Below are 12,771 nucleotides of genomic sequence, written 5' to 3'. Positions count from 1 at the left end.
CACAAATGCTGAAAGCAAAGATGAGAAGCCATTAGGGACACAGGCATGCCCACGTTCCCACTGGGTTCAGGGTGCACAGTTGAGTGGCAGACCAGAAGCACCAGCCATCCCACTTCTGGGCTTCCAGCACCAGTCTCGTTCCTGGAGCCTCTCATAACTTTGAAGGGCACTCCATGTTAGGTTTAATTTGCAAAATGGTTTGTTTGGAAAAACCATGCCCTAAACACCAAATTATCTCTGGGCATGGAAGCTTAAGGATGAGGATAGGCTTGTTAGAGATTCGTGCAAATTCTAATTAAAAAAACCCTGCAGCATATATAAGTATAAACTCTGTTTCCTAGCCCTGAGCCCTGGCCTACCCCACACCCCAGAGGACCACATCTGGATTGGCCCTGCATCTCCATGGTTGGATAAAATGGCAACATCAGGGCTAGGCACCAATTCATGTGGTATACCAGGTGTCACCTCTGTTGGACCAGGCACTGTGCTGCCTTCTGGGGATACTGAAATGAATCAGACCTGGGCCCTGCCCTAAGGAACTCACTGATGCACTCAGCTTTCAGCACATGTTTACTGAGTGACAGTTATTCACCAAGCACTATGCTAGAATGGAGCCCTGATGGCGCAGTGGTTAAGACCTCAGCTGCTAACCAAAAGGTTGGCAGTTCAAATCTACCAGCTGCTCTTTGGAAACCCTACAGGGCAGTTCTGCTCTATCCTATAGGGTTGCTGTGAGTCATAATCAACTTGATGGCAATGGGTTTACTACGCTAGAAGTTGAGAATACCGAGGTGAGTAAGGCGTGGTCACAGCCCTGGGGAGTTTCTTAGCCTAGAGGAGGAGATAGGCACTGACTGCAACCTGGTACACTGAGCAATAGGGGAAGAGATGCACAGGTTATTATGGAAGCTCAGAATTGGGGTACCCAAGCTAACCTGGGCTGAGGATGGCAGAAGCCAGAGAGGCTTCCAGTAGGGTTAATCAACATGCAGCTGTAAAGTAGGATGGTGGTTGGGGAAACTATGGGTGTTCAGTTGAGCCCAGCTTTGATGGCTGGTAGAGAGCAAGGTGGAGGGCACACCTGAAAACAGAAAAGGCCTTTGGAATCATTGGTCTCAACTCTTTATTCTGCAACCCGGAATAGGCAGCGGTAAGTTAGCAGCAAGGGATTCCCTCGCCTGCTTGTGCTTTTTTCCCAGGAATCTGTGTGTTGGCTCCCTCACCTTCTTCAGGTACTTTTTAAGAGAAGCCTTTTTTGACCACCTTGTTTAAAATGGCACCCCCTTCTCCCATCCTCCCTATTCCCTTTTGCTGCTTTTTTTTTTTTCCAAATTTATCGTCATCTGAAATTCTATATATTCACTTGTTTGTCTGCCCAGCCAAATTGTAAGCTCTGTGGGGGAGGGGATTTTGTCTCCTTACTAATGGCTGTGTCTCCACTTTCCAAAACAGGCATGATACATAGTAAGTGTGCAGTAAATATTTGATGAATTAATGAGTCCCTGGTCTTCTTGTACTCACAGGCCATGCTGCTTTCCATCCCCATCAGAATTTTTGTTTTGTTTCCCCATCAGTCACTTGATAAGTTCCTAAGGGACTGTGTGGTACAGGGAAGACCTTTGCTGCCCCTTCACTGAACAATGTACGTCTTCCCTCACCGTGGTGCCCTGTGAGAACTGTTTATACGTCCAAGGCTGTGTTGGGTACCAAGGAAACAGGGAAGTGGCTGCGTTCTAACAGCCACATTCTCCAGCCTGTGGTTGTTAGTCACTGAGGTTTTGTTCAACATATTTAAATCCTGGAGCAGTGGGTTTCGATATCCCCACAAAGCATAGTCTTCCCACAGATCCTAGGATCTGAATAAAATGCCCACACCAGGATAGGAACAAGATTGTTGTTCCAAAAGGTATAAGCCACTGCACCAAATGATCTCCCTCTCCTTTTTCCCTATTTTATCCATCCATCCATCCATCCATCCATCCATCCATCCATCCATCCATCCATCCATCCATCCATCCATCCATCCATCCATCCATCCATCCATCCATCCATCCATCCATCCATCCATCCATCCATCCATCCATCCATCCATCCATCCATCCATCCATCCATCCATCCATCCATCCATCCACCCATCTACCCACCCACCCACTGTGAAGTTGCTGAATACCTGGTGTGTGTTGTACCCTGTTAAGAGGACCTGGGGACACAAAAAGGGCTCACAGTTTTCTGCAGAAAGACTGAAAAGTAAATAGCTGCAAAATAGTTGGATTAAGTTCTGTTACTGAGGAGGGCTAAAGGGTTGAAACACAGAGGAAAGGGCTAGTAACTGCTGTGTGGTGTACTAATGGGGAACACTTTTAACTCTGCTATAAGGTGCACTAAGTCAGTTCAAGATCAGTTTGGAGGTTCTTCTACTTCTACAAAAGCTGTACAAATGTACTTCAGATGTGGGCATTTATGAAAGTGTATGACAGGTGAATAAGAAAAGCCAGAAGTTCCAAACGGAACCTGTCTTAATTATCCGATGCTGCTATAACAGACATACTACAAGTGAATGGCTTTAACAAAGAGAAATTTATTCTCTCACAGTCTAGGAGGCTAGAAGTCTGAATTCAGGGTGCCAGCTCCAGGGGAAGGCTTTTTCATTTTATCAGCTCTGGGGGAAGGTTTTCGTCATCAATCTTCCCCTGTTCTAGGAGTTTCTCAGTGCAGGGACCCCAGGTCCAAAGAACTCTCATGCTCCTGGCTCTTCATTCTTGGTGGTAGGCAGTACCCCTACCTCTCTGCTTCCTTCTCTCTTTTATATCTCAAAAGAGAATGACTCAAGATACAACTTAATTTTGTAGATTGAGTCCTGCCTCATTAACATAACTGTCTCTAATCCTACCTCATTAACATCATGAAGGTAGGATTTACAACACATAGGAAAACCACATCAGATGACAATGGTGGACAATCACACAATACTGGAAATCATGGCCTATCCAAGTTGACACACATTTTGGGAGGGACACAATTCAATCCATAACAGAACCCCTGGAGGTTGTCCTTTAGTCCATGGCAGCTGTATAGTCCCCTCAAATTGCTTCTTTTCTCCATGGACGGAGGCTCAGTACAAAAAGACCAATGCTTTGTCTCAATGCACTAATTCCCTATAGAAACCAGGTTGTTCTGAGCCTAGAGCACGGACTTGTAAAGAAAACAAAACCAAACCCAATGCCGTTGAGTCGATTCCGACTCATAGCGACCCTACAGGACAGAGGAGAACTGCCCCATAGAGTTTCCAAGGCGTGCCTGGCAGATTTGAACTGCTGACCTTTTGGTTAGCAGCTGTAGCACTTAACCACTACACCACCAGGGTTTCCGGACTTGTAAAGAAGCAAGCCTTATTCAATGTAAAGTGAGCAAGTGACATGGCCTCTTTTAGTCTTGATTGCTTCATCTGTAAAATGAGCACAGTAGTGCCTACCTAGCTGGATTATTGTGACAACTGCAGATAATAAACTTGAAAGCACCCAGCACGGTGTCTAGAACAGTGCTTAGCAAAATGGTAGTTTTCTTTCCTCGCCCTGACAGTGACAGAAGACAAAATCTGATTTCCTTCTTAAAGAGGAGAAAAATCAACTAGAAATTCACCTTTGGGCTTAAAGGCCTATTACACCAATTACTAACATATAAACTACTTCATAGTTAAATAATTCTAGTTCTGTACCCACCATGTAGGTGAGCCACGGGGCACATGGACCATAGTCAAATGGGAGCCATGGAGGAAATCCCAGAAGGGAAAAAGTTCCTCACTGTGGCTGTCGGTGATCTGGACTGGATTCCAAGAAGAGGGTAGACAGGGACATACAGAAGGACAAAAGCCTTCTTTTCACTTTTAGCAGAGCTGTCCCAGGAGCAATGGAAATGAAGTAAGAGGACAGTACGGACCTGTTTCACCAGTATGCAAATCATTTAATGAAACACAAATGACTTAGCAAGAAGCAGAGGGAGTGTGACTCACACCACATCTGACTCTGCCGGTTCAAACCAGACAAGTAGGCTTGAATTTAGCCAGAACTTTCTAAGGAGGTTTTGTTGGAATTCTGCAGGATCTTCATTTTGAAGCTATGACCTGTGGGGAGAAGAGAGCTGTATTTATGGAGTATGTGCTATGTGCCAGGGACTTGCACATACATTAATTTTAGGGACAGACATAGACTGTTGTGTAGTAATCTTCATCATATCCACAATCAGCAGTTTTATTTTAGCAATTGGAACCAAAATCTTGATACAAGAAAGGGACTTTAAGATTATGTTCTTTTTTCATGAAGGAACATATTTTATGCTTGTCTGAGCCTTTCATAGAGTTTTGAGCATAATAGATGCTTACACCATGTTTTTTTTTTTTTTCTTAATGAACAGATCTCCTTACTTTGTATAAGAGAAAACAAATCCAGAGAAGCAGAGTGGCTTGTCCAGGGTATACAGCAGAGAACAGATTCGAATCTAGTTACTTGCCTGCAGATCACTTTCTGCAGCCAGGGACACACTGATGCTCAGAGAGTAGACGCAGACCCTGATTCTCCCAGCACAGAGGTCTTCACACAGATGGGGAGGTGAAAACGGGCAAGGACTCCAGGCTGCTGACAATGGAGAAGTGCATTAGTGGTTTTGCTCAGGGTGTTTGGGACTTAGGTGAAATCCCTGTAGGAATTCTGACTCTGGAAAAGAGTCTCCTTGCTGTTTTGGTCCAGGGCAGGGGCATGGAATCATTGCTGTCAGGAAGGTTTGGCTTCTTCTCCTGAATAAGGTGTACGAGGCCCCTTCTGGAGTGGGAATGAACAGAGCCTCCAGAGTTACATATCATCCCAGGCTAGGGTTTCCAAGAGAGTGGAGCACTCCAGGAGAGGCATTGGTGGTTCAGCAATGGGATTCTCACTGTCCATGCGGGAGACCCAGGTCCTATTCCTGGCCAGTGCACCTCATGTGCAGCCACCACCCATCTATCACTGGCGGCTTGTGTGTTGCTGTGATGCTGAAGAGATTTCAGCAGAGCTTCCAAACTAAGTACTAGAAAGAAAGGCTTGGTGATCTACTTAAAAATCAGCCAGTGGAAACCCTATGGATCACAACTGTCTGATTCGCAACCCATGATGGGGATGGTGTAGGACCAGGCAGCATTTTGTCCTGTTGTGCGTGGGGTCACCCTGAGTCACTGCCCGACTTGAGGGCAGCTAACAACAACAACCTCAGAGCGCTCCAGAATGTACCCACTGATCAGAGTGAGACCCAGCCATGGAAGTGTATGACTTCAAACACCCTCTACTTTACAAAAAACAAAAAACACAAAGCTGTCCATTCTTCATGAATGGGGTTATGCACTGGCAAAATCCAATCTATTTGTTAGATTGCTGTGGGGTGGGGAGAGGGTTATCAGATCCTTTGATCAACTTTGAAGCTTATGGCCACCAATTTACTTCTCGAATTCAATGTAGCCACTGGGTGGAAGGCAGTTATGCAGCCTCTTCTGTTCATAATTTACTCGTTTTGGTGAAATCACCAGTCATTGAGTAAATCTCATTTATCATGGCAAAAAGGTGACCTCAGTTTCTGGAGTGTGTTGAATGCCTGTTTTGCCAGGCAGAGAGTACTTGGCATATTGTCTCATTTGATCCTGTCAGCACTGAGAAGGAGATACTGTCATCTTTGTTTTAAAAATGAAGACAGAGCCTTAGAGGGCTTAAGTGACTTGCTAAAGTTATACACAGTTTGTATGTGGTAGAACCAGGACTGGAATCAGGGCTGTCTCACCTCAAAATACACTTTGCTATTTCACAGCTTTCCCCAAAGTACCAGCTACAGACACCAGAATCAACCCCAGTTCTTGAGGCATTCCTCAGTAAATGTATTAGTCACTGATGCATATGGGAGAACAAGCTTCTCTCTGGTGACTGCAATCCCATGTCTGACTGCTTCCCAACTGAGTTCTTTTCCCATGGCCCCCTACTCCTTTCTCATTCATCAGCACTCCCTTCCTGAAGCTATTCTGATGACTGCTCTCTTCCTCCCTCCTCAAGTTCCTCTCATTTTTTTTTTTTTTTTTCTTTCATTGAGCTCCAGCCTTAAGTATCTGAGTCATTGGAAGGGGAGATGTGTGCCTTGTCCGGTTGGGAAACCCACCCTTCCTCTGCCCCACCCTGACTCCCAAGGCCCTTGACCTAAAGTCTGCATGCATGGGGTCGGGGGAAGGGGTTGGGTTTTGAAAAGGCATTTTCTGAGGACCTGTACCTTTTTCAGTGAGGAAAATAAAAAATCTTGAGGCCACTGGGCTCAAATAAAGAAAAGTGGCTAGAGAATAAAATCATCAATGTACTGAACAAGGAACCTGGTGGTATAATGGGTAAGCACTCAGGTGCTAAATGAAAGGCTGACGGTTCAAACCTACCCAGTGGTTTTGCAGGAGAAAAACCTGGTGACCTGCTTCTGTAAGGATAACAGCTATGAAAACCCTATGGAGAAGTTCTAATCTGTAACACATGGGGTTGCTATGAGTTGGCATTGACTCGACAGCACCCAACAATAACAATAACATTGTTGTATGTATCAGGCACTTGATCTACGTCATCAATTCTACCACAGACGTGGAAGACAGTGGTTTTGAAACCTATTTTATAGGCTCAGTGAGAATTTTCTGATTAAAATGTATGTGCTTTCTATTACCCACTCCACCCCCATCCATTGCCAAGAATAGCTGGAGCAAGTCCAGACCATAGTGGGCACATTGCAAATGGAATATTCCCCATGCCTTGATCTCGCCATTGTCCTAAAGATTCTTGCTGAGTAGGAGCTAGACCAGCATCATCCCCATCACTGCTCCCAAAATAAAGGGGTCTTTTGATTCATGATGGCAGCCTTCCCATTTGTTGGGTGATTTCAGCAGAAATGAGGAATAGTCTTTGGCCTAAGCTTTGGATTTTCTGTGACTTTATTATTGCCTGTAGTGACCCAGGCTTGCCTAGAGCCCTTACAAAGCAACCACATTATTTTTTATGATACTGAGTACCTTGCTTAAAACCATTTAGTTTCTCACAATTGCTTACAGCAACATTTCCCAATCATGATTCAGTTAGGTAGGTGTTCTATAAATAATAATGATTTAAGGTCAAGTAAGTTTTTTTCTGCAGGACTCCTCAGAGCTTTAATCATTTTATAAGCACTGTGACTAAAATAAGGACTTAGCTGAGAGCATTTACCAATCTTTTTTTATTGCAAGACCTTTAGTGTTCCATGGAATATGGTTTAGGAAACACTGGCCTACTGAATAAAGGCCAGGTTCTTTAGTTTGACATTCAAGGTCCTTCATAATCTGGCCCTGCTTGCCTCTTCAGCCCCATTTCTCATTGCCTCCTCATATACCCCCTTCTCCAGCTATCCCGAACTGCTTGTTCTTGGAAACTTTGATTTCTGGCCTCTATGCCCTGGCTTTGCCTGCTATACACACCCCTCACTACTATCCTCTTAACTCCCAGCAAACACCTATTCACACTTACTTGTTTTCATGTATTCCCTGACTGTATGCTCCATGGGCAGGGATTACAACTTGTCATTTTTGTGCCCTTAGTACCTACCAGGATGCCTGCCTTCTTTTTGTTTTTGTTTTTACTGGCTAGTCCCACAGGTTTGGTCTGTTAGATTATCTCTATAATAATTTTTTTCCACAAGTTTTTCCTCCACATCTTTGGAGGATATTCATGGAAATCTCGCTGAATTTACATATCAACTTTTATAAATTGAGTGTTTTTATAAACAAAAATTCTCAGTCTACATAAAGGTCAAGTTGTCCTTTATGTTCCTTATTTCATGAAAATCCTGTGCAGATATTGGTAAATTACTATTTATTTGATCCCCTTGCTATTATGAGGGTTTAATTTCTCCTTTTAGATTTTTAACTAGTTACTATTTGTATGTGAGAAAAGTGTTGATGTTTGTCACTCATGTGCCAGCCAACACCACCAGTGCAGTCTCTTTTTTTTTTTTTCCTTTGGTTACTCTTGGGTTTTCCAATAACACATTCATATAATTTCCAAACAATTATAAAGTTGCCTGACTTTATTGAAATAGTTTCCTAAGTAAGTGATTCAGTTCTGTAGGCCGACCCTGCACAGCCGAGAGTAAGTGACTCCAGGACCTTCTTCCACTGTTCTTGTGTCTTCAAGACCGATCACTTGCTCTTCCCTGACCACCAAAAGGAAGGTATTCATTTGTCTCAGGAAGGGCAAAGTCACGCCTTTGCCCCTGTCCCAGGTCTATCTTTAGGCCATCAGACCCCTCCCCTCTCTCTTCCCTTTTCTTTTGGCCTCTCCAAGTGCTTTGATTTGTAGTCGGAAGTTCCCCTTGTCCTGCTGCCTCTTCCCTCTTGTTCCCCAAGTTCCCACAGGAACCTGGGAAGTAGGTTGTGCCCCAAGGTTAGAACGGAAACTGCAGCAAGATAACTCCAAGGGGACAATGCCCAGTTGACGTCATTTCAACTTCTTTGCTTCGGCCAGGGGTGTTTTGCTGGTTTCTTTTCCCCCCATTTTCTTCAGGTTAATCTTCTACCCCACCCAGTTCAGTGTCTGTCAACTTTTATTTGAAAGTTTCTGGCATTGTCTGTTGGTTTATGTGTTTCCTTATATTCTTATTCAAAATCCATAGACCTGTAGTGGTGATGTACATACTAGTTCTTTCATAGAGTCACTTTCCTTTGAAGTAGAAGCATCCCTTTCTGAGTATTATGATAACCACCCTTTACATTTGCATCATGTATTTTGTTTCCATGGCAATTCTGAGAGGTAGGTAGTATAGAGATTGTACACCTGTGATCCACAGGAAAAAAACAGACAACTGGCTTAAGTGAGTTATCATCCATTATCAAATAAGAAACATTTTTTTAGCCCTGGTTACTGTTCTTGAATTAGAGCTTCCATCAAGAAACTCTAATTTATTAAGTGCTTACCATGTGCCAAGCGGTGTCACTGGGGGGTGCAAAGGGCTAACGCACTCAGCTGCTAACTGAAAGGTTGGAGGTTCCAGTCCACCCAGAGATGCCTTGGAAGAAGCCTACTTCCAAAAAATTGGCCACTGAAAACCCTATAGAGGACAGTTTTACTCTGACTCACGTGGGGTCATCATGAGTTGGAAACGACGCCACAGCAACAGGTTTTTTTTGTTTTGTTTTTGCTTTTTTAATGTCAAGCAGTAAGCCACAGCCATTCACATGGTATGACCTTGTTTGACCCTCCCTAGGTGGTAAGATCTATTTTTCTTACTCTTTACTGTGGGAACTAAGGCTCAGAGTTTAAATAACAGGCCTGAGGTGATGTCCAAGTTGAATGCTCCTTCTACAGCATACCACCAAGGTTCCGATGGTTCCATTTAGCAGAAATGTAGTGTGTGGACCAGGTCCAGTCTGGTGTTATAATGCAGGTGAACAGAATGTCACTTGGTGTCTGCCCCTTTTCTCTCCTCCCTCCAGCTGTACCTGCAGGCCCGCTTCACTTGGCGAGGCGCCCGCCTGCTCCGGCCTCTCCTGCAGTTCACCCTGCTCATGATGGCCTTCTACACGGGACTGTCACGCGTCTCTGACCACAAGCACCATCCCGGTGACGTCCTGGCAGGATTTGCTCAAGGAGCCCTGGTGGCCTGCTGCATAGTAAGTAGCATCTTGTCGTCGGTTTGCAAGCCCAGCCCTAGACTGCTTGCTTGTTAAATGTTTCCAGCTCAGTGACTACAGCCAGAGAGCACACAGGCCTGTTCTCTGCTTGGCCTCTGAAGGAAGGGTCACCCGTTGCAGGGCCTCCTTAATACAATGAGAATAATTCCTGCTCATGGATTGTTAGAATTATAAGGAATCTTAGCTGTTGAGTTTTAATCAGACATGGTCTGCAAATCCTCTTCCCCACTAACATAAATCATTCATGGACTCATAGATTGTTGGAATTGGAAGGGATCTTAGATATTGTCCAACTCTCACATTTTATAAATGAGGAAATGTAGGGTAAGAGAGGGGAAGAAACTTGCCCAGGTCACATGGCACATTAGCAGCAGAGCCCAGGGACTTCTGACTCATCTGGTGCTCACGTGCTGCTTTGACAAACACTATTGAGTACTTGCAGAACATCCACCTTCCCCTTTGTGACCTTCAGGGTATCTTGATTAGACCCTAAATTTGGTATTAAGTGGAGAAGAGGAGCTTGCTGTGGGCTCAGGGCCTTGCACGGTAGGTCAGAGAGCTCATTAGAGATGGTACTTGGGACAGGCTACATTCTGGTGTGCCTCAAATGGCTGGGAAGCCCTTTTCACATGCTTTGTCCTTGACTCCCCATGAGAAAAAAAGGTAAAATGTTCTACCTCTCAGCGCCTCCATTTCCTCAGTCACCTCTGCTTTTCCTGCTTTCTGAAACTTTTGAGGGTCTTATTCAGCAAACACAGCTGATCACCTCCTCTGATATTATCCAGGCCTGGGCCCCACTCAGAGAAGCTCTCAACCCAGCAGGGATCCCAGAATACAACAATGGCTGGATGTTTAAGCGCCACACCTGTCGGTTGTATTGTTGTTAGTATAATTCTTGCTTATTCGCTGTTGTTAGTGTAATTCTTGCTTATTCACAGTAAGAACTGCAAACAATAGAGAGCTCTCCACTAGCTCCTTGTCCTAGTTCTGGTTTCCAAGGCTGGCTGAAGCCCATGTCTCCCTGTAGCAACCTCCCCCCACCTTCCTCTCTCATAACACTGATCATTCTCTAATAAGATTGTTTATGTGTGTCTCTGATTCAACTGTAAGTTTCTCGGGAGCAGCGGCCACATGTATTATTCTGTGTTACCAAGGCCTCTTAGGGACCCTAGCTCAGAGTAAGTAAATGCTTGCTTAAAAAACAAAATCCTAGAATCAGTGGGTTGATCAAAGCTTTGTTGGGAACTCTATAGGAAACGTTCTGTTAAAGGTTTGGGGATGGATAAGGCTCAGTCCTTGCAAATCCCAAACTGGCTGCTTACCCAGACAGGGGAGGAGCAGGAGCTTCTGTATGAGGCAGCACACTGGGCTGTGGAAGTGCCGTGCGTGTGCGTAGGCGAGGGCCTGGTGCAGGGTCCTGTGGTCAAGAAGAGGGAGGAGAAGTTGGGGTGATCAGAATGGGTACCACGAAAAAGTAGCATCTGAACTGCTTGCCCGCCCGGCCATGGGAATCCTAGCCTAAGGGACTAACCGTTTTGATGGCTTTCGTCACATTTCTTTCTTCCTTCCTTTTTTTTTTTTTTTTAAAGTCAAAGCCAGAAAGGAGAAAAGTTGGGGAAGGAAACCCTTAATGAGAGTGACTGTCACTGACCAGCTTATTCCCAGTGCTTGACCCTTTAACACAAAGTGACAGTGGGGGATGGAAGTTTGAGGTAAGGGTAATAATAACCCTTTGCTGACTGTGCCCACTGAGCTTTGCTCTTAGCATTAGGGCCTGCTGTTGTGTTTCCTTCTTGGTGCCACTGCCCTAATTGGAGTCTCCTCTACCCCCAATTAAAAAAAATTAAAGGTGAGAGATCCTTCGTAGCCTTCCTCTCTTTTATATCCTAAAAGAGCGATTGGACAAAGTATCCGGGAGGGTGAAGACTTCAGTTCTAGAAGGAATCTGAGGGTCTGACTTTTATCCTGTTTGGCTCTGGCTGACCATAACACAAGAATTTGGTTCTAGCATTTGTAAAGCACCTACTATCTACAGGCACCGTTCTAGATACTTCGCCCATTATCTCCTTTTAGCCACACAAAGCCATTTTACTACAGCCATTTTGCACATGAGGTAGCTAAGGCTCAGAGAGATGACTCAAGTCATCCAAAGTCACAGGGCTAGTAGACAGCTGCTCCCAAGCTTTGCCCTCTGTACTTTGCAGGGAGGAAGGATCACTGAAGCTGAAGGCCGGCCACAGGTAACCTGAGGCATAAACAGCACAGAGAACTCCTGAGAGTATAATTTAAGGGTGTCACGGGGTCCTTGCCATCCCTTTGGGCTGAGAGTCATTCCTTTGAGTTTGAAAGCCTGTTATATAATGTGAAGATGGTTTGGAGAGGAGTGATAAATATCTTTCCCCGCCCTTTGCTTACTCAGCTGTGAACAAGTGAGGACAGGGACTCTATCATACTCATCATTTAAGCTCCAGTGCCTAACACCCAGCCTGGTGCACAGTAGGAGCTCATGGTTCCAGCTGAGTGACTCCCAGCACTGAGCCATCTGTGCCATTTAACCCACCTGAGAAGGCCAGAGGGAGAAAGTGGCTGGCAGCTGTGGCTGATCAGTGTAAGAGACTGGGAATACTCAGCATTGTGAAAAGAAAGTAGTGGATCCTTTCCCATTCTAAGATCCCAGGGTTTTGTGGTTCTGGTTTTGATTGTGAGGGAGACAGACACAAACAAAGCCCAGGACCCTTGGATTGAGCTAGAGATGAGCAGATCCCTGAGGAGACCTGGGGAACCAAGGGGCTCTTATAGGACATGGGGTGCCCAGAGAGAAGTAGCTGTGAGGAGGGTGAAGGGCATCTGCCTAACAGGTTTTGCAGCTTTATCAGGGATTTTTCCTGAGTTATGCAATGTAGCTCTCTGCAGCCCAGGCAAGAGCCTGTGACCTCTGCTCTGCTTGTGCCACGTAGCAGAACTTTCCACCAAGAAGCAGGGCTGGCTGTCCCAATAAATCCCAGGGCACAAAGCCAAACTCTCTTCCCACCTGGGAATGTGACTATATTGAATGGTTCTGGAAACATGGA

The 12,771-nt window shown here is 45.1% G+C and overlaps 1 protein-coding gene across 1 annotated transcript in view; it reads left to right on the top strand.

Annotated features, from left to right (window-relative positions):
• Positions 1–12,771, top strand: part of PLPP3 (phospholipid phosphatase 3) — a 101,867-nt gene that overhangs the window by 72,812 nt on the left and 16,284 nt on the right. Inside the window, exon 5 of the mRNA XM_049879371.1 lies at positions 9,503–9,679. Within this exon, the coding sequence (XP_049735328.1) occupies positions 9,503–9,679 (177 nt within the window). The remainder of the gene's footprint in view (positions 1–9,502; positions 9,680–12,771) is intronic.

This window comes from Elephas maximus, chromosome 3 (assembly GCF_024166365.1).
Source record: "Elephas maximus indicus isolate mEleMax1 chromosome 3, mEleMax1 primary haplotype, whole genome shotgun sequence".
In the NCBI taxonomy this organism is placed as follows: domain Eukaryota; kingdom Metazoa; phylum Chordata; class Mammalia; order Proboscidea; family Elephantidae; genus Elephas; species Elephas maximus.
The sequence above is the reverse complement of the archived record's forward strand: the minus strand, read 5'-3'. Positions and strand labels throughout refer to the sequence as shown.